A 23,893-nucleotide genomic window follows, 5' to 3' on the forward strand; every position below is an offset into this window, starting at 1 on the left:
CATGGGCTCAAAACACTTACTCAAAATCTATATCTTGGTTATTCCATTTGAAGTAGTAGAAAAGCTTCAAAATGATAAATCCTGTTGAAGGCTACTATAAACAACATTTGATTCATATATACTGAAACTTGTTATAAGTAACGGATGATTTAGATAGAGCACATTTAGCACTGTCTAGCGATGAACATTTATTATGGGAACACCATAGCAGATGAGGCTGCGGTAGATAGTAAACCATCAATCAGATGCGACCCCACAACAAATTGAACCTCATCAACTGCTTTAATATGTCATGAAGCTTCCAAATAGACATCACTGGACCATTTGTTAAGCGAAAACTACTTTTTCACTGACAAAGCAAAAGACATTTGGTATTTTCATTTATATGTAATATCAAAATGAATCGATGTGATCTAGTCATCCAAAATACAATTTCTGTGAGAATGGGCCATTGAAATTCAGATCTTAAGTTTCTTTACACAAATAGTTCATAGCGATCTTTCATTTTTTTTTACATTTCTTAAGAACAAGGATTGTACTTTGATTTCTATAAGTCTATATAATATTTAATGTTATTATTACTTTTTTAAAAAAAGATACGTTTCTATTAAAGTATAACAGGAAAAACGTTTTTACCACTCACATTTCTGTTATAAAACTGAGTACTAAAGCATTTCTCAAATGGCACTGCAAGGAGAGCAAAAATAAAAATAGTGTATTTGAGTGATCAAATACTCATATAGGCATGATAATTATACAATCAAAAATACTTCTTATTGCTACAAAAATATTCATTTCAAAGAAATCATGATAAAGCTTTGATTTCTAATATTAAACAAAACCTTTTCTTCCTTCTGCTGCTTAATCAGCTTTATTTATTACTACTATTAATTAGGTGTATGTATATTTCCCCAGTTAATATGCCTAACTGTGTTTTACTTTATGGTCTTGGGTGCTTGATGGTGTATGCAACCTATCTCATTTGGTTTCTACCTCATAATGCCCTTCTTAGTTGAATGCATAATCCTTCCATGTGTTCTATTGTTTTATAATCACTGTTCAAGCATGACTTTAAAAACACATATAAATATAAGAAAATGTTAATACAATTATTGATTTGGATCAACTATATTTCCACACTTTAGTATTCATATAAATATTGCAAAAGAGTATTACATATTTTACATGGTAAAGTAGATTCCTGAAAGCCACCTTCTCTTGCTAGTTAGCCCTCTGAAAATGTTCCTGAATGTTTACAAGGAAGATTAAAACCCAAGGCATACTAAAGAAATGCATCATTAGCCTCAAAGATAAGATAAAGGAGCTTTGAAGAAGATTTTTTAAAAAACTGATTAAAAAACGGGTTCTCCCTGTTATAGTTTGAGAAGGAGTATCCCCAGATGTTCCTGTTGATGTAGGAATAGTTAGAAGTAAAATGAATAGATTGTGAATTATAACCTAATCAGTCCAACCTAGTTTTAATGGACTAACTGGGTGGTAAGAGTAGGCAGGTGGGGCATGGCTGGAGGAGGTGAGTCACTAGGGGTATGCCCTAGAAGAGTGCATCTGCTCTGTGGCCCCTTCCCCTTTCTCTCTGCTTCCCGAGGACACCATGAGGAGAGCCATTTTCCTCTGCTGGGCCCTTCCCCCATGATGTGCTGTCTCACCTTGGGTCCAAAGCAATGGAGTTGACCATCTACAGACTGAGACCTCTGAACAGAATCAGGAGCCCCAAATAATCTTTTCCTCCTGTAAGTTGTTCTTGTCAGGTATTTGGTCAGAGCAATGCAAAAGGGATCTGAAATACTCTCGATTTGGAATAATTATCTATTATGAAGAAAATTTTCTTTATAATTAAAAGGTTTTTATGAATTTCTAGACAACAGCCTACTACAGTCTTAATTCCTTGCAAGTCCTTGTTGAGTGTGTGAAACTGAAAAGCACAATCATTATGTTCCTGTAGCAGGTCACAAAATTAATAAACTAATTCAGTAGGTCAAGATGACAAACTTATAGCTACTTATGCCCCAGTGGAAGAGGAATGTTTACTGTCTGCTAGAAAAGATTCTGAGCCCCTAGTCCTGGCTCCTTTGCTACAGCTTATGCAGTAAGCACCACCTGGTCTCATCCTGTCACTCTCTGGTGGATTTGGGGACAGAGGAAATGGAGTTATCACACCCATGCTCATATGCTGTTTGATGTGCTCTGATGGTGCAGTTTGTGAAGTGACTTACTCTGGTGGATTGTGTCTTATCCTTATCATCTATGTTAGGTCTCTAGCACTCTAGTAACACAGACTATTTGCTTTTTCACTCATGGTTCATTGAATCTTGTTAAGTTAGTTTGAAAGGATAGAAATCTATAACAGTTAATGCTGTATAAAGGTAAAATGATATACTTTATATTATGAAATTAACAGACAACTTTAGAAAAAAATTTCTTAAAGGAAATATTTGAAAAATCTTTGTTAGTATATCATGGTTAACTGTTAACAAATGATCCACTTATCACAACTGATATTTATAGGTATATCTTCAAATTACTTAATGACATATTCAACAAGGTTTTGCGTTAGTGTCATTATGTATGCCCACAGAATCTGAGGATCAGAAAGGAACACAGAAATGATGCCTCCTTATATAGAAGATCCTGCTCTAATCAAACGGATAGTGATGATAAATACTAATGTTCACAACATAGATATATCCTTTTCTGATGATATTTAGTCCTTAGAATACAATTTTTACATTGATTTCTTTACGTATCAATTTATTGACAGTTTCTTTTCTTCTTATTTTTTCCTTTGGGAATATATATATACCTTTATAAAATATAAATTATCCATAGCTAGTGAATAAAGGTTTATATATAATTATAGTATACTATTAATATAACAAATTTTGAATTAAAGCTATACTATATTTGTAAATAAAAGTTTAAAAGTATGTGGTATTTTCTATGCTACTTAAAGTGCATCAGGCATTCAAATGTAATTTGTGTTGACAGGTAAACTCAGTCCTTTATGCAATGTTTTTTGGCATTATTTATCAAGAGCAATAAAATGATAATACCTTTTGTGAAAATAATTCTAGTTCTAGGAAATAACAAGATTTATGCTCAAAGATGTTCAAAACTTAGATACAATCTAAAGATAAGTAAATGATACACAAAGTTTTGTAAGTATAACATATATTTCCTTATAATTTATATGTATAAGCAAGCTGTATTTTATATATAATTCAGAATATGTATATATTTTCCATTTTAGATGAGTATTATGCTATGTACGTGCATATTTAGTAGTATGTATATATGTGTGCATATAGTATTTATATAGATATATACATATCTTTCATGTTATATCTCTAAGCATATATATATATGCTGGAAGCGGAAGCTGGCTTTGAACTTGAGATCCTCCTGCCTCAGCTTCCTAAGCCACTGGGATTACAGGTGTGCACCACTGCACTGAGAAATAGTTTGTTTTTAAATTTGACCTTTTGTTTTCATTTTTTATATTGATATCTCTATACCTCAAGTGACATGCATGGAGAAAAATCTTTCAATATCATCTACTTTGACTTTGGATTGATTAATATGCAAATAAATGTGTATATAATCCAGGCTACATTCAACTTCCACTTATGAGTATATTCTGATATCTGACACATACTTAGAAGGTAGTTTGGGAATTAATTTTAAAATAAAACTGAAGTATATGGGGGAAAATGTCATAGTCACACTTCCTTCTCTTAATTTATTACTATTTTTGAACTTAATTATTTCCATATCTAGAACTGCATCATGTAAGAAATTCATTTTAATCTATAATACAATGACTGTTAACTTCTGCTAATTGCTTCTATTTTGCTTTGATACTGTAATAATTGAAACTCATAAAGAAGACTGATGTACTGTGATATTATAAGTTATGAAAACATGTTTTCAATGAAGTTTTAAGGAAGTTTTCAATGCACTTTTGAATAAAATGTAGCAATACAAATATTTTAATTGATTTCACAAACTTTGATATAGCTTCTTTTTAAGCTGAAGCATTCCTGACTTCACTAAACTTATTTATCAGAAGATCACATTTTCAGATCATGGTAGGTAACTAAGAAATTGCATTTGTTATACTGTTTTTCTACCAGTAATATATATATATATTTAATCTCCAGCATTGAGGTGGGAGTGGGGTCTCAACTGACCTCAAGCAGATTTTACTTCATCCAACCAATAATGATGATGGTTTTCATTAAGATGTTTTAAATAGCTAGAACTATATGGTCTTTTAGGCATATTTTCAGTCTATACTCTGCACAAACTTACTCAAAGCCCTCTGACTGCAATAAGCAACCCATAGGAAACATGCTATTAGGTAATTTAAATGTTTCAAGCAATTGCTTATTGATTAAGTGAAAGAGGAAATCCATATATTCCTGCCCTATCAACTTTCCAAATATCCACAAAGTGATACTTAGAAATCATCCTAAATCAATGCCTTTATAATTTTTAAGTAATGATTTTTATTATACATTTAAATTATACAAGCAAGCATATTAGCAGAGTCCTGCCTACAAAGGCTGCAACTCAAAAATAGTATCCTCTGTACTGTCTCAATAGCATTGTATTCATCCCTTATGATTTGTGATGTCAGAGAAGCATCTTTCACTTCTTATTAGTATTTAACTCTAGATTCTTCAAATTATTTCCACAAGTACCCGAGTTTTATTCTCTCTTTTCTTTCCTGAAGGATCCTAGTGGGAGAAGGAAACTAGACCATGACATTGGACATTTATTGGTGTGTATCCTACATGAAAGCTCATATCCCAAGCTTTTCAACTGTGATAATGACTGATAATTTTATTGAAGCTATGCTGTGATCCTCAGTGGAATTCCTACCATTTCTCCATGATTATGTATTATTCAGACAAATAGTGACCCTAAAACAGAAAAAGCATCTTATCTCTTAAAACTTTTATTGAGCAGAGTTCAAAATGCACAGAGTTAAGTGCTATGCTCTGTGTATTTAATGTAGAGTGAAAAGCTGTTTGGTGCCCATTTTAGATTCACTGGCAACAAGACCGACAAGGAAGCATGTACTAGGAGTCATGAAGATACATATGAAAAATTAAAAGTTTAAAATTAATTTGAACTTATAATGGAATGCATCACGTGGAAATCTAAAAATCAATTTCCAAATGGAACAGATTGAAACTTTTTCTTGCCATCTGGTTTTGGACCTGGCTCATTCAGTTCCAATTTTGCCCTTGTGAATACTCCAATTTTATATATACTATATGGAAATGATAATCTTCATGCTACCTAAGCCAATCTTATTGTGGTTTTCCTAAAATATAGTTCTATTTTTTATACTTTATCAATATTCTCCAAGTATCTTCTCAATGACAGGCATATTTTATCTTCATTTTAAATCATATGTGAGATTAGTATTTTCTTTCCTAAAATGATTAATGATAGTAGCATTTCATTTTGGTAAAATTAAAAACTAATAATTTGCATCTATAATTTTTAAATATTTAATAACTCTAAATAAACTACATATTGATGCATTCAAGTGAAGGGGGAAAATGTCCAGATTTGGCTATGTAAATTATAAAGTAAGAGAAAAACTAATGCTTAATATAAAGATACAAGATAAAATCAGATTATAGATGGAAATTATTTAGGACAATGCTGGAACACAACCTGTGCTCAATAAATGTTAGCAATTAACTTTTAAGTTTTAAAAGTTTTTAAAATCATAAAAATAATCAATATATTTGAGCATACTATTTATTTTGAAGAAAATAATTATTGAAAAATCACTGTTAGCTGCTTCACAGATACTATACTATCTTATTTTTTCCACACAAAACTAACATGGTGAGAACACTAAGAATCACAGAAGTCATAGTAACTGGGCTCAGAAGATACAGGTAGTAAAAGGCAGAGATCTGAGTAGAAATTCACTATTTCTGTTATGACCAGACTATACTCAAATAAATCTAGCAAATAAGCTACAGAACATGAAGCTATCTTAATTGTCTTTCAATATATCTATAAGATATTAAAAATAAGACTGCTATAATCAAAATTACAAGAATTTAAGCTATCAAAATAAATAAAAAGATATCTTCTCAGTATACCAACTAACAATTTAGTTTTTAATAATCTAATCAGATGTAATTGAAGGTTCATTAAATTTACATGTAAAATTAATATGCAGTAGCTGCACCTTTTTAAAATTATTACTAAATTTTTCTTTTGGAAAATTATGTTATCTCTTACAAATTAAATAAGTTGTATACCCACCCTCTTGCCTGGGATTCTTCTAACAGATGAGTAAAATTATGCTTTTATATATACATAAGGCATTTAAAATTGTTACAGTAAAACTTAAAGATCATCCAATAATTTAATTATGATATGAAGAACTCTTTTTAGAATATATATATTTAAAACTTCAAGCTACATGTCTTTAAATCTATAAAACTTTTCTCAAAATGTATTTTATACCAAATTACTTGTATAGTTGATAAAGGAAATATATAACATTATTTATATACACATTTAGTTAAATGTAGCAGTTATAAAGGTGACTACTAATATATAGGATATGTTTTTATATATGTACATACCTTTATAAATTAATTGTGTTAAATTCATAATATAGGTGTGTATATGTATACACATTGAATGTTGACAACAGTAATACAAAATTCTTTAAAAAGCTCAAGCAAATTACTTTTAATTGTAAGATAAATCACTTAAAATGACTCACAACATATTTTATATATAAAGTAAATAGTTTTCAGTGAAAAACTGTTCAGCAACAATGACAATATAGATTAAATCCTTCACACAGAAGACAAACAACATTCACAATTTTAACATCTATTTTAGCATAGAATTCTGCATGATTGCTTTTAGTTTTAAGGTATCAAAATGTATCTTGTAAATGAACTGAGAAGAGGAACTATGAGATAAAGTACTAGTGATTCAAATAAATGGCACCATATATTGTTTCCTAAATACTGCAGTTATTATAAGATTTGTCTTACCAAATCCCACAATAGCCTCTCATTTTCAGTTCTATAAATTCTGGTTTGCTCTGACAGATTCTCAAAGCTATACTTAACTCACTCTGCTATTATTTTCCACTAATTCTCTACATATTTCCTATTGGAGTTACTTGAATGTGCACCAAACGTAGTACATTACTTTTCTGAAATTTATGTCTGACTCAAAGACATATACTGAAAGGCATTTCAAAAAAAAAATAGAAGAAATCCAAATTATCAAGAAATATATGAAAGATGTTCTACATTCTAGTAATTCAAGAAATACAAATTAAAACTACACTTAGATTCCATCTCATTCTAGTCAGAATGGCAATAATCAATAATTGACAAATAACAATAAATGTTGGTGAGGATGTTGGGAAAAGGTTCACTCATACATTGCTGGTGGGACTGCAAACTGGTGCAATGCTGTGGAAACTAGTATGGAGATTCCTTAGAAAACTTGGACTGGAACCATTTCAACCATTTGACCCAGGGATCTCACTCTTCCATATATATCAAAAGGAATTAAAAGCATCATATTACAGTGACACAGCCATATATAGCAGCACAATTCGCAATAGCTAAGCTATAGATCCAACCAAGGTGTCCTTCAACAAATGAATTAATAAAGAAAATGTGATAATATGCACAATAGAATGATACTTAACCATGAAGAAGAATAACTGTATGGCATTTGCTAGTAAATGGATGGATCTGGAGACTATCATGCTAAGTGAAATAAACTAATTCCTAAAAACCAAAGGTCAAATGTTCTCTTTGATATATGGATACTAACATACAACAAGTGGGTGGAGAGAATAGAAGTTCAGGGGATTAGACAAAGAGAATAAAGGTAAAGAATGGGGTATGGGAATAGGAAAGAAGGTGAAATAAATCTGACATAACTTTCCTAGGTTCATATAAGAATACCTCACCAGTGAAACTCCACATCATTTGCAATCACAAGAATGGAATCCTAATTAGAATAAGTTATGTTCCATGTATGTGAAATATGTTGAAATAAATTCTACTGTCATGTTTAACCTAAAAAAATTTAAAAACACATATACTTTATAACCTTAGTCAAGTTCTATTCTCATATGACAATGGGAAGATACCAATATGAGTATCTTTCATATAGGAGTAGTGCTAGCATTAAGTAAGAGACTCAAGGAATTACACAGAGCCTAACACAGAGTTTAAGAAAAGGAAAAGAAATAGAAAAAATGCCCAAATATAGTGACATAAACATATATAGCTCTATATCTTCCTGTTCTTATTTGTACTTTTGTACTTATCATTTTATATATTTTTCCTCATATTACATATATACATATATACATATATTACAAAATATATACATATATTTTGATATATATATTAAAACACTCAAAATTGGAGATATATCACTTGTAGTTCAAATATTATACGAGATCTTTGTTTTATAAATGCATGTTTATATTTATCACCCAAATTATGTTTCTTTCAGAAGCATTTCATAATTTTTTTTTGTACCAGGGATTGAACTCAGGGGTTCTTGACCAATGAGCAATATCCCAGCTCTTTTTTTGTATTTTATTTAGAGACAGGGTCCCACTGAGTTGCTTAGTGCCTTACTAAATTACTAGGCTGGCTTTGAACTTGTGATTCTCCTGCCTCAGCTTCCTAAGCCACTGGGATTATAGGCTTGTGCCACCATGTCCTGATTCATAAATGTTTGTTGAATGAGTGAATGCACACCTTTGTTTTCTACTGTATTCTACAACTCAGTATGGGAATATAGTAGAAGGACTTACAACATTTTACTAATTGTGCAGCATGTTTCTCCACTTTCAAAATACAAGTAAACTTTATAACATCTTGGGGATCTTGAGTGGAAAGTAACAATCAGTAAAGAGCTTGCATAGTCCATCAAGTGTAGTTCATTATGCTTGGCAATCAGCAATCTAAACCCCAAATCCCTCTTGTGTCTCTACATGGGTCCATGAAGTTCCATATAGAAGCAGGTATTCCATTGGTTAATCAAAGTCTGTACCAGTTAGCTAGAAGCAATCCTCAGGGCTCTATGGATTATAGAAGGTACTTCAGTATTTCTGATTGTCTTACTATAAATTCTTTATTAGCTGCCAACTATTACATTAGAGATTTCATGAGGTGCCCCTGTCTCCAGAACATAATCTTGGACTTTGCCCAGCTTGATACTTTTTCATGACAGAACACTTGACATTGATCTGAAAGGGACTCTGTTGAGCATATGTAGGGTTTATCCTAATAGCAAACATATAGTGAACTCTTCAGAAATTGACAAGAGAATGAATTTGTATATCTTACCCTGGCAATGTATCAAGAGTTATAAATTGACAGTACTAAATGAACCCCTGAGATCTATTTATCTTCCTAAAAATACCAAGAAAATATTTTCCGTATGAGAGAATATTGCCTTATTAGTTTAACATTTTATATGGAAATACGGTTTAAAGTGTAGCCAAACAAATATTATTGATAAACATCTACAAAGGTTTTATTGTTTTATATGAGTGAATTGAATAATTTCCCACTTACATCTACAAAAAATATCCTTTACAAAATGGAATCTGAAACATATATAATTAATTTGAAGAGTAATAGAGGTTTTTTAAACAGAAAATTGGGTGAGATTTCAGACTGATACTGTTTAGTATAACATCTTCCCTAGAAAGAGAGTTAACAACTACTTTCCCCTGTTATCAGGCGTAACTAATACCCTCTTCTGTGCTGGACACAAAATGTTTCCAGGCCACATCCCTACAGCCCTCCATATACCAAACTAAACTCCTAAATAGATTACTTCAAATTTGTATTTTAAGATGAATGGCACTACCTATTCAATAGTTACCTTGAGATATCACAAAAATAGGGATGCAACTATTTCTGTACTTTGAAGGTTGGAATTCACATTTTTTAATGTACCAATAGAAAACAGAAAACAAGCAAAAATGTCACCATTAATCACAGAAAGTTAATAAATGATCTATAGAACAGATTAAATGCTGTAGCTTACCCAGTTTTCTATTAACTTTAAATTTTGGTAGGCTATCAACAAGAGGATAACATTATAATATAATTTAGATCTTTATAATTTTTTTCCTAAAATTGAGCCAAGCACAACCTTTTAGTTTAGTTGTAACATTATAAGTGTGTATTTCAGTTGAAAATTTTGGCTAAAGGGAAATCTACCTTCTCAAAGGAAAGAAAGAAAAAAGGAAAGGCCAAATAATTGTAAGTTACAAGTCTCTAGAGAGTACAAACCTGTACATACAGAAGCCTTTTAGTACCTTTGATGGAATGAGTTTTGAATATCTACCTTAAAAGTGGCCTTCAAACATCTAGGTAGAATAAATAAAGAAATTCCATTTTTTTGGTAAAGCTGCATGTCCATTTTGAGGTACCAGCTAAAATTTCTGAACCTTTGAATTTTCCATCTTATGTCTGGAATGTTTTCTTTCAGTTACATTTTTTTTAACTCTGCCTGGACAAGTCAATCCCAGGGACTAGGATGGATGAATGGCTGAAAGTCAGCTTTCAAAGAAAACTTGGGTCCTGGTAGATGCTCTGATCCCTGGAAATGCAAGGGCCTTTAGATGCAATGCATTTATTTTCTTTCCTTTTCAGAAATATTATCTCTTGTTTGGATGACCTTGATTTCTTAATGAAAGTGAAATTCTTAACAGTTCAAAAATCCTTTTCTTAAATGATCAAGGTCACTCTTTGATTCATCTAATCTTCCATTGATTTGGACAAACAGATATTTAAAACTCTCATCACTTTTTGAATTTCTCTTTTGAAATTTTAAATCCTTTTCAAGTAACAAAGCCTATAAAAATAACTGTACTTTTCTCCCTATTTTCTTAACACTTAAATAACTTTGAAGGTTGAAGGTTTGAATTTGCAAACTAAGAAAATGGAACTACTCTCAGAAAGAGGTCTAATGTGAGCCATGATCCACCCTGAGGCAAAAATTTTATGGCTAAGTTGTAAACCCTTTGAACATGTAGCTTTTAATGGAAGTGCTGACACTATCCTAACTGTGGATTCATGAACCTCACCACTTTCATATCTGAGGCATTTTATCACTCTCAATTCATCTCACTTTTTAAAATTAAATAACATTTCCAACATTTATAATTCCATCCAGAGTTCCTAAACAGAGTCTTTGTTTTGGTATTTATGTAGATATTAGCTAATGACTTTAGTCCCTAGAGAAGAGGATGTGGGGCTAGGAGAGACTCAATGCATGCCCAGTACACACACCTAGGAAGGATGCTTGAATTAGTGTGCCTTTCAGATCATACTTTTCACACATATAATCTATCTTGAAAAGAACATACATATCCTGAAACCATTTTCTTCAACATGGATAAGCACTCTCTGTTTCTCAGGCAATAGAGTTGTCCATTTTTGGTGAGAGTGCTTATTTTCTTTGTAAGTAAAATTAAAAGAACTTCTTTTCATCCCTTTTTTATATTAACAAATGATACTGTGCTTCAAAACTTTTTTCCAATTTTTCTCTCATTTGTCATGTAATAAAAAATTCATTTAGGTAAATGTTGCGTGAATTCTCAGGGTATTTTAATCACAGGCAACAAACATATATTAATAACAAATAGATAACAAAAATGGGATTTTTAGGTTAAAAATGAAACCAAATTTGCTTAAAAATGAGATAAAAATGATTTTGGACAAGAAATACCTAAACTCAGTTCCTATAATTAATACAAGTCTATTATTCTCAAGAGCCATGTCTTTTTCCTGTTGAAATCTCACGTGTATGGAATTTATTGAATTTATCAAATGCTGTTTTTTGAATAAAAATAGACAACAAGTAAATATTACTCTAGATCTCAGTACAATTGTTAAGCATGGTTCTTGATTAATATGTCCAAACATACATTAATATCCTTTTGAAAATATAAAAGAAACATACTTATCTTACCCTTGGTTTTGGAAATTACTGCTCAGTTATAGGAAAATAAGGTATTAAAAATCTATCTATTGCATACAGATGGAGATTAAATTATTTAAACAAATGAAAAACAGAAATGATAATTATACGCAGAACAAAGAACATTCTACATTTTTCATGAATATTCATATAGTTCAGTTTCCAGATTCACAAGCTCACATTATAAATTACTTTTGAACAACAACATTGCCTTCTTTTTTCCTAACTGCACTACTTCCTATGTAAGCCTAACAGAATTTTCCAAATTTTACAATTACTATAAATATATTTCTACAACTAAAACTGAATTTGAAATGATATAATAAAATTCTTGTGATAAAAATTATTTCCCAATATTCAGGGTGAGATACAACACATAGCTTCAAGTAAAAAATGTGTAACTAATACATTAAGTCATTGAATATTTATTACCAGACTGTTTTTTATTATACATTGTACCTTAATCATTCATCCAATATTTATTGAGCATCTAGTAGGTACAAGATTCCATGTTAACAAAGATTAACCAAAGACAAAAAAAAGTCTCTTCAAATAAGTTACAAAATGATAAAAGAGGTAAGATATAGACACATGTAACAATTAAACTCTAAAAAAAACTGGCAAATGTCTTTTAATCTAAAGTACCATTATACTTTAAAAGATGAAATATTGTTTTTAGGGTATAGTTGAGAGACTTAGGAGCCAGAATTAATACAGTGGTAAAGAGTATCCCAGGAAAAAAATGTCAGTGGCAAGATGGTCCAGTAATGTTTCTCCGAACAAGAAGTCCTAAGTTATCTCAGTGTTTGTAGAAGAGTATATCATCAGTAAAATGTTCAGATTCTGTTGGCAAAAATAATAATAGTGATTTCCTACAGATTACAAGTTATGTGAGCTACTAGGTTGTATGCCATACTTTTCAAAACAAAGTAAATTTTTTACTGGTTTATATAACAATCACAGTATGATACAATAATACTGGGCTTGTAGGTAGTAGATGCCATCAAAGAGTTAAGATTTTTCTCTTCAAACTTTAAGTTCAACAAAACTTCAGAAAGCTCCAATGAATTCCCGATTAATTGTCACTTTCTTAAATGGGACAAAGCAGATAGAGGCACCCTCTGAATATCCTGTCTCCATGCTTCAATGCATCCTGAACTAAAATAACTCAATGTTCATAATACATGTAATACACTCTAACCACTCACAAGGGGAAAAGATAAACTGCCAGACAGGTTTTCTTTGTTCAGAAAAGTTAGACATAGACAATCAGTTGCTAGAATTTATTAAAGGAGGAAGCAAGTGTTGGGGGTGGGTCATGACAGGATCTTCTGAATCTAAGTTTTAATAACTTCAAACTTTGCTGCCATAATTTAACCCTTATGTCATAACTGAGATTATTGAAGAAACTAGAAGACTCTTCCAGGAAGTTTAAATAAAGTCAAGGTCAAGTGTGTGTGAAGCAAAGGTAAGTGTTGAACCCTCCCCTCAGTTTGATCAGCAACAGCTCTGACTGATCACTGTTCATGTTTGACCAAGTGATCAAAGTTTTGACTGTCATCTTCAGTGTCAGTTTTAACCACTTATGTATTTTAGACCTATTTTTCTATTTATATCAATTTTCCCCACTTACAACTTTAATAGCAGCTATAAATATAAAAACTTAGCTCACATTCTAATTTCTAATAGTTTAAATGCAGTGTTTTATAATATGTATTTGGAAATACTGCACCCATACCCATATATTTATTATACCTATGCAATATATATATTGCATTCTGTTACATACATATTGACCATCTGCAATGTGTACTTCTCTGTAGAGTTATGCTCATTAGATTGAAGAAGTTCCTATCTTTGAGTCTTTCTTCCCAATGAATGTAATTGAATGTAAAATAATTAGATTCTTTAATTTTAATGAAGATGATGTCAGCAATGTAGTTAGGATTTCCAGTTAGTTTATCATGAATGCAAAACTCTTATGATCACTTTTGTTATGCTCTGAACTAATCAGATGAGACATGGTCTTTCCTTAAGGAATTTATATATTGTGATTAAATAGAAAAGAGTGTGCCTCTGGGAAAACTTGCTGTCCTACTAACCTATATTTGAGATTCATGTTCATTGATAAGCTTAAAAATGACTTGGTAGTCAACAGTAATCAGCATTTCCTCCAAATGTTCCAATAAGTCTGCTTACAGACACATCTGTTTGTGCTGCCTGGCCACGTGCTATTTGTACCTCTCCTTACAGGCCACAGCTATGCACTAGCCTATGATGTTAGCACTCCTTGGCCCTGCCCCAACAACCTCTTTTCTCAGAATGATGGTTCCTGTTAATACTACAAAAATGGAAATAGTCAGCGTGGGCAGGTTGCCATATGGAGGTTGACAGCTGCTCAATCAGATTAAGACAAATGCACACAGGCAACATGAGAGTAAAAAAAAAAAATCATTTTAGAAGAAAACTCAGTTGTTTTGCTGTTGTTATTTTTCCCAGGATTTTTAGAAATAGTACATCAGTTTTAAAGATTATGCTATAAGAGATAAGCTATAATTAGTATTGATATGAAGCAATTTTTAAAAAAGGTTAAATAACCTACTTCAAAATTTTCTGTTTTTAGCCTCCAACATCTTTTCCTATGGCCATAGCATTTAAGATTTATTTCTTCCCCACCCATACATGCCCCACCTCTGCCAAGTATCTTACAAAATAATAAAGACCTCCACTTTCTGAAAAAGAAAGTAATGTTGAAAAAACTGTCAAAATATGCTTTCAAAGATTGCATAATATGCCAACAGAAAAGTAACAGAATTTTACAACCCACTGAAAGATAACACACCACCATCAATAGCCAAACTCATGAATAAATAAATATTTACAACATATACATATGCATATCAAGGCAGGGCTACATTACAGAAATTCAGAATCTGTGGCACATATTTATGCAATGCATATACAGAGATAAACAGAGACACTAAAGAGAAAATAATTTTAAAGTAAAGTCAACACATTTAAAGTTTTCCAGTAACTTGTCTGACCTTTCCAAAATACACAAGACACTTTCAACAATAAAGGAAATATGTTGCTGTGATTGCCTATTCCTGAACTTGACTGAGTCATATCATCATTATACAGCAGAGCTAGCAAATTTCTAGCTGAGCTAGTTAGAGTACATTGGAAAAACTAGTGCTACGCTCAAAGATGAAACATTTTAGACCTGATTTACAAATGAAATCCAGTGCATCTGTATCTAAAGCTGTGTGGAATGAATCAACGCCTAGGAAGACAGAGAAGCATTTTGGAACAAACCTTTCTCACTAGGTTAACAACTTTCCTAAAATTTTACAGCTGTTTAACTTTCTCACTGGGCAGCTGAAGCTCCAAATCTATTGCTGAAGTTTAATGCAGGAAATTAAACTTTGACATGATACAAGTACTAACTATCTTTGATAAATGCATATAAGAAATACAGGTTAACACTCCTGACATCCCCTGGAGTCGATAACACTATACATCTCTAGATCCCAAGCCACCAAAAAGCTGCCATGCAGGCTAACATAAATAACAGCTTGCAGTGTGCAAGGTGAAAAAAAATCCATTGATAACACCAGGCAATACAGAAATGTGGTGATATAATTTACAAGGCCCCAGATAATTTGTCTCAACCACTCCTTTGGGTAGATATGTACCGACCATCTAAGCTAAGTGCTGTTGGAACTTTTCCATGAAAGGTATAGTAGGTAAAAGATTTGAAATGTCTTTAATGCAACAAAAGGAGAAACCGAAAGATCAAACTGAAGGGGCTTGAGTATTTAGAAGATCCTGCTGAGATGCTGTGATAAATTATTAAAACTTCTTGTTAATGTTCATGCTTCTCTTTAACCTCAGATCATAACACTGACAGTAAAGCAAAGATGGGGGTAGACCCAGAAGTGTTTTCTAAAGCTAAGATAAAAAAAAAAAAACAACATGAGATAGAAAGAATGCTTGCATAAAGCAAAATCCTCAGCTTTCTTCCATCAAGATTTTTCCTAAAACATAAAAACACTGTAGAGAAAGTCTCTCTTGGGATATTTCTGCAGCATCATTTTGGGTTACTGCATTCACAGAACACATACCTTGATAACTTGTGTCTGGTAGGAACAAATGCCATTCAGGGAAAGCAAAACCAACAGAAGTTTACAAAAAAGGTATCTTTGAAGTCTCAAAAATTCTCTCCCATCTCATTATAATTTTTCAACAGCAGAAGAAAATGGATTACAATGCTCTCAAGTGCTGAAAGGCTTTTTTCCTCATCTAGCAGATACTTTTTCCCAATGAAGTTAATGTAATTTATCTTCACTAACACAGTAACACTGATAGAGTCAGCCAAAAAAATCAGTGTTGGTAGCACTGTATTTCCTAACACGCCACTGATCATTTCACAAAATCTGCAAACAATTGAGTGATCTCACATATTCAAAACCCACATCTTTCAGAAAATGCAGCTTCCTAAGGATAACGCACATACCCTTGTACTAGAACAGCACACATTTGGCCCTGGAGTAATGATCATTGTAATGCTTTGAAAGCCCAGCAAACCAAAAACTGCAAACATATATTTATATCAGTAAGAGAAGAGAAAAAAAAAAACAACTCTTCTTCCTAGCCACCTACAACACAGATCCTCTTTCCAGAAATAAAAATCCTGATTTCAAACAGAATCAGCTCCTATACCATTAGCTGTCCTCCAGATACCAATATCCGGCTTTGCTGACCCCTTACAGATCCTTACCACAAAACTTTCATCACTTACCCCCCTTCCAAGGTTTTCCTTTCCAGGGGGTCCGGGTCAGCTTGCTCAGAGTTGGTCCAGAAAAGAGGAGCATCAAAACGAAGAGAAGTTCCAGCCTAGTAATTTTCCCCACTTTCTCTGATGATAACATTTCCACAAGTGAATTTCACAAAATTTCTCACATCTTCTTCCCTCCCGGTTATGAAAATAGCATTAATCATTGAAAAACCTGAGGTAGGTGTTGTTTTGCCATCTTTAACAGCTGAAGGAGCAGCTCCCTGATGTAGCCCTGAGCCAAGCTACATTTCTCACGGCTCTGGCTCCTGCTCCTCAGCACGCAGTCAGCACTGCTTCTACTCCAGGAGCTAGAAAATAATTTCTGTTCTCCACTTTGCTTTCAGTGAGAATACATTCCTCAGCGTTCTGGGTGAGCTTGATTGAAAATGATAAAAACAGTAATGTCTGTGTCCAGCAGAAAAGAGAAAAGATGTCAGGATTGTGTGAAAAAGATGAGAAGCAGTTGTACTGACAGCTTTCAGGCTGCCTGTGTGATCCCTAATAGCCGTGCAACCAACCAAATTGCTCTTTTAAGAGTAATAAGGCTTCAGTGAAAGCCGGTATCACAGCCACTTGGGTGGGTAGTGCTGGGCTTGAAAATCACCCAGGCACTGCCACAGATAACGACTGCTTCATTCCAGCTTTAGAATAGGAAGGGCTGAGCAAAATACAGTATGCACAGAGGGTAGTTAATCTATTGTGTGGATAGACGGGGGATTCCAGCGATGTACTCCGGACAGACTCAGAACTTGAAATGATTTTATTTTCCCCTAATTCACCTCATGACATTCAAATGGGATTGCATCTACACTAATTATTCATAAATGGGTCTGAAATATTTATTAGATGAACAACAATAAGTATATAATTTTTCTCCCCAACAATGAAACTAGGAAGACAGACTCTCAATACTTAAGGAGTCTCTTCTGTATTAAAGTCAGTTTATTTGGACACACTTATGTTTCCCTGATGAAGCCACTGTGAATGATACCAGCAAACTTTTAGACATACCAAACAGAGTCTATCAAGGCTGAGTTGATCACGCTTTCAGGGAAGCACATTTTTTTATTTGTTTTTGTACATCACCATGGAAATGCAAAAAGCTCTCTCAGTCTTTTTAAACTATATTTATAAAAACAGCAGTGGTCACAAAGTGTGGTGATAAGGAACAAACACACAACCCTGCCTCTTCATCAACAGGACGTGGGTAAAATCTGTCAAATAAAAATAAACTGATCTCTATTACCTTAAGTATATTGGCATGGTCAAAAGACTCAGCCCAATATTTTATTGGGCTGAAAGCTGTCTGCATCTTAGTAGTTTCCATGTGGTCACTTATTCCCTTAATCAGTGAACTATAATGCATGAATTATGCATTTATGTATGATAAAGTAATTGATTCTAATATTATGATAATCACCAATTTTAGCATGTTTAAATATGAGATAAACTTCTTTTTTGAAATAACGGTCTTGGAAAAGTTAATGTTAAAAAGATTAAGTTATACCAAGGTTTTAAGCTATATATTAAATTTGAAAACATAGTTATTACAATTCAGTATTCCATAAAAGAAGCAATGTTTGACAAGATATCAATGGGACACAAAAACAAATTATAACACTGTGTCTTAGTTTAGAAACAATAATGTCGCTTTATTCAGCTTTTAATTTTAAAATTTCTCAGGGAGTTTAGAAAAGCTTATACTATGTCCTTTTTACAAATAGTGAATTAAAATTGTTATGTCTTTGTATATTTTAAAATGGGTGTTGGTATTTGAGATTTTCTCTTTGCCAGTCACTCCTCTTGTTTATCTGTCTCCTTCCCTTTAAGTGCATGTAAACAGAACATGGTAGGATGAATTGGCAAATTCCCTTACCCCCATCCTCTGAGGCAAACTCTGGAACCAAGCTTATTTACTGTCTATTGGCTACATCTCTTAGAAAGAAACAACATGCTTCTTCATAATTTGTGAGTATTTATTTTTTAATGACTTCTTCCTCCTTAGGTTGAATAGGCTTAAATATAATTGAAAACTTTTGGAAGAGAGGATAAATAATTCTGAAGGGCCTAGCAGAGCAAACTTAAAAGGAAAAGTATTCTTTACTGGATTTGGGATACAGTTGGTCAGGTTGACTACAAAGAAATTCCATGTTTGGATTTTCAAGGTTTGCTTCCTCTTCAGTGGACCATGTATGTACCACACCATAGATCTCTCTGGTGGGTGAACTGAAATGGAATTGAAAGAACAAAACCCCTCTTGCTCATGAAGAGAAGGTCACTCTTTTCCAAAACTCACTGGGCTGAAACTTGAAGTTCTAGTTTAAGCATTCTAATCTCTTGTGGAAATAAGGAGTTTGAAGGAAAAGGGAAATATTGAGTGGAGGAAAAGTCCAAGTGAGATAGCTCTGCACAGGTATGAATGCAGAAACACCTTCCCCATCTAAATTAACATTAATACTAAATTATCACTCTCATTACAAATTCTGAGCACCCTTTTTTGTATTGGGCTACTCAGTCTTTATAACCCACAGAAGTAGGAATAATTATTATTTCCTAGTACATCGTAAATGTAGGCTCAGAGAGCTTAAGTCACACATACAAGGTCTAGAGCCTTTATTAATGATTATGCTACTCCCTATACTGAACTGTTCTCTCTGTGCTCAGTTCTTCCAAGTTAGCTTGCATGTCAGTAACATTGTTATATGAAAGAATAGCTAATAGGACCATGGTAGTACTCAGTCTGTGCCAGGTTAGTTTAATTGCTTTACATATTTTAGTTATTCGCCCACACAATCACCTTGTGAGATGACTCTGATATTGTTCATGCTTTGCAGATAGTTACTTGTTCAAATAACACATAGTAAATACACGTAGAGCCAGGATTTGAACCCTGTCTGAACTCAGATATTTATTATCCAGTTTTCATTTTCTACAATTGGGGGTGTGATCTGGGGAAACCAGACAGGAGTGAGCAAATTAGAGAATTAGGGTAACTGTGACTGGAATCTCCATTGGTTGCTGGCAGTGACAGGGAGGTCTATAAATGGTAAAGGCTAGAGAAGGTCCCACTGAGAGATGCAGTCATAATAAATGTCCTCATCCCGTGCTTGCACTCAAAGGAAAACAGAGGAAAGAGAAAGTCCCAGCAAGACTTGACTTACAGACAGTTGCAATACAGCACAATAAATGTTTGAATTCAAGCCATAAAGAATTGTTAGGAAGATTAGAGAGAAGGAGAGCTATAAAAAATGGTCATATTGAAGTACAGCGAAAGAGAGGAGAGTTGTTTCAGTGAACAGAGTAGAGATGAAGGCCTTTTTACTAAGAATCAAAGGCTGAGTATTTAAAACTAGGTCAAGTCCAGAAAAATGCAGAGGATGATCTACACAGAGGGAAGAACATAACCATGATCAGAGAGATGAGAAGCAGCCCAGCTTCTTCCAAGAACTGCGATGATTGTATGAATGAAATGCAGGAAAGGATGAATGATAGGCAAGGGCTAGATTAAAATTTTAAAATAGACTCACTGCCAAAGGTAGAACTGACCCTCAGTGACAGAAGGCCAATAAAGGGAAAATGAGTTTGCAAATAAGATTTTTGGCTGCATTTTTGTGGAGCTTGAAATTAGAAGCAGGGAAGACCATTTAGAAATGACAACAATATTCTAGGCAAGATGTACTTTCAAATTGAAATAAAACAATAAGAATGAATAGGAAGAGATTAACTTGAAGTAAATTCTATGATTTAGATTCAATATTAATTAATTGAACAAACATTTAATTATACACACACACACACACACACACACACACACACATACACACATATGTGTGGCAGGAAAATGCTGTCATCAAGATGCTATGCTTAAGAACCCAGTAACAAAAACAGTAATGAACAGGACAGTGTTCCAGTGTTCTCTTCTTCAAATACATCCATGTAAGTTTGATTTTGTCTGTTCTGCTAGCAATTCCTCCAACTAATCTCTGATACTTGGTAATACTGATGCAACATGAGTTATGTTACTATGTTTTTCATAATTGGAGCCCTCCCCTAAAGAGTTTGCAAACCACTCCCCTCCCCCAATTTACTAAGGTTTTGAAAAGAATTTGTCAGGTTATCTCATTGATTAAACTCATTGACTATATTCTCTGCATTAGATGCTGTTGAATATTGAACTAACCTCTTTTATGAAAGTTCCATGAGTTGGGTAGAGAAGTAACTAGGTGATTCATAATTGATGCAAATTTTACCCATAAAGGGACATTGAGATTGTCTGAATATTGTTTGTTTTTGTTTATTGCAATGGGGAGAAGGATGCTAGTGATGTACACAACGGCATCCTACTAAATATCCTATTTTAGCACACAACAGTTCTTACAACAAAGAATTATCTGGCAAAAAAAAAAAGAAAGAAAAAGTTTCAATAGAGTGGAGGTTGAGAAACTCTGAGGTAGCCTCAGCTTGTGGCATCACAGGATGATGATTCTGCTAGCCATCATTTAAGTAGAGGTGCAGTAAATGCTCCTTTAGATTGAAACTCACACACATGACTTTTGAGCAGCATGCTCCCTAACAGCAGTAATGCAAAATAGCCTATTTAGATTCTTCTGCTTCAAAAGAAGCTTTCTATTTCTCCTACTATAATTCACCCACAGAGAATCATTCATCTCCCTGAACACCATACATCAGGCCAGAGCAGTGGTGGATATACTTGGTTTGAGAGCTGGAAGGGGCCCAGTGATGCATGTGTCTATCAGTAAAGACATTTCTTGTCTGGAAAATTCCAAGTGTCCCTTTATTACTCAAAAACCAGAGAAAATCATTAAGGAAAACTTAGCATGTGAGTCTCCAATTATTTCCCTCTTATTAACTTGGCAATGATCAGTCTCGACTAACTACAGGCTGCACTATCATTACTATATTTTTATCAAATACTCCATCAACAAGTCATTCGAATGAAAAGTTTAGCTGGTATAATAAAAAATAGACTGGTAAATTAGCCATAGTACAGTTTGATAATTATTAAAAGACCACGGAACAGTTCATCAATTCATATAATCATACATACATGGATATCATTAATTATTTATTACCCCCTGATTCTTCAATATTCAGTTTTCACTGTGCAAGTCAAAATACTTATGTGAACATCTCAATTCTATATCAAAAACACACTTTAATTCTTCATCTTTACCATATTTTCCTTAAAGATGAAAAAGAATACCTTTTTTTTTTCTTTATTTTTAGTGCTGGGGATTGAACTCAGGGGCATTCGAACTCTGAGCCACATCCCCAGCCCTATTTTGTATTTTATTTACAGAAAGGGTCTCACTGAGGTGCTTAGAGTCTTGCTTATGTTGAGGCTGGCTTTGAACTTGCAATCCTCCTGCCTCAGCTTCCCCAGCTCTTGGGATTACAGATGTGCTCCACTGTGCATAGCAAAAAATATCTTGACTACATTATTTCTTTCTCAATCTACTGCAAATACAAATCACTTCACAGTCTAAATAAATAAAGGGTGGGGGAGAACCCTTGGCTTTTGCATGAGTTAAGGTAACATAGAATATATATTAGTTTTATTTCCAAGGTCAAATAGCTATGGGTCCATATGTACTAAACTCAAACATGTAATTTATATATACTTCACTTACATTATGGTTGAGAAATAAACTCAGATTAATTGAAACATCCACTTAACTCATAGGGAAAATTCAATTTGTTTGTATGGTTAGTGAGAAATATTTAGTAAGGTTTTTATTCCTTTCTTCCTTTTCACTCAATTTCTCCAGAGTGAATATCTCTAGACTTCTCTGATGATTTAGGACATTGCAGCCCCTGAGTATCACTGGGCTGCACATCAGTTACCATCCTATCTACCTGTGGTTATAGGAAACACACAGGTAGGGCTGAATCTAAAGTGATCAGGAAGAGCTGCATTTCTTTATCTTTCAAGTGAGTTCTTAATATTGAATTGCATTATTACTATTATTTTCTGTTCATTAAAAAATCAAGTGAAAGCTTAAATATCTTAGTTGTGGTTGATTATATATTTTACATCATGATATGCTCTTAAAAGTTTCAATTGAGAAAGGTAGCTTAAAATTTTGATCTGTGTAAGTTTGATTTGAAGACTGGTTCTAAATGTTGGTAAGGAAAAAGAAATACCTGGGCAAATGCTTTAGGATATTACTCTATAATTTTATTTCAACGAATTATATATAGGATCAGGGTGCATGAATTCTGAAAAATCTCTCTGAAATGCACTCCTATGGCCCTGTTTAACAACTATATTGAAAGAAAAATTTCTGGATTTTCTATATAAAACTGAGCTCCTTATATTTACATACATATAACAAAATTGATTCAAGTTTAAAAATTATAAATGAATGATATTTAATACATTGGGAAAATTGTGTAAAAATTAATTTTAGGCCTATGTTCACACATATAAAACCAAAGTTGCAAATGATTATATGACTTCTCTGTTAAAAACAAAAAACAAAAAAAAGCAGAATATGGTTCCTGGAGAAATGCCCTAGCCATTTTCTGGAGAATAAACCTTAGAATCTAGTCAAATATGCTTGAACCTATTAAAAATATATACTTTTTCTCTACCTTAGATATTTTCTTGGGCTTATGTAAAGTTCATTTAAAGGACAGTGCTAGAAAGCTGACATAGTCTATTGGCTATGCTACATCAATTACATAAATTTTTTTGTATCTACAAAAGGTATCAGTGGGATGTTTATTAAAGAAATGGAATCTTTTTAAAATTTTTATAATGCATATTAACAGGGATAATCTTGCCCACAAAGTTATAAATAGTGTTCCTAGTCAACAAGAACAGACATTAAACTGTAGTGCTGCAGAGTTCCAGGAGTATGTTTGCAGAGTATGTATTGATATATATGGTTGCATCTGCTAGTGGTTCTCCCCTGAGTGTTCTTAGGACCCTTGGGATAGCATAATGTTAGTTTCTTTTCAAGGAAAACAGTAAATCTTGCAAGG

General features: G+C 33.0%; 1 protein-coding gene across 18 annotated transcripts in view; it reads right to left on the reverse strand.

Moving 5' to 3' along the window:
- Positions 1-23,893, reverse strand: part of Robo2 (roundabout guidance receptor 2) — a 1,537,051-nt gene that overhangs the window by 1,182,441 nt on the left and 330,717 nt on the right. For 5 of the 18 annotated variants that reach the window (XM_078044453.1, XM_078044456.1, XM_078044461.1 and 2 more), the window contains exon 1: positions 16,850-17,535. The exons of 1 other annotated variant lie outside the window; for it this stretch is intronic. In XM_078044453.1, coding sequence (XP_077900579.1) covers positions 16,850-16,979 — 130 coding nt within the window. In that variant the 5' untranslated portion in view covers positions 16,980-17,535. Of the gene's footprint in view, positions 1-16,849; positions 17,541-23,893 lie in introns of those variants that run through there. 12 more of the 18 variants (XM_078044450.1, XM_078044460.1, XM_078044449.1 and 9 more) reach the window with 6 other exon arrangements.

Source organism: Ictidomys tridecemlineatus, chromosome 3, assembly GCF_052094955.1.
Source record: "Ictidomys tridecemlineatus isolate mIctTri1 chromosome 3, mIctTri1.hap1, whole genome shotgun sequence".
Classification (NCBI taxonomy): domain Eukaryota; kingdom Metazoa; phylum Chordata; class Mammalia; order Rodentia; family Sciuridae; genus Ictidomys; species Ictidomys tridecemlineatus.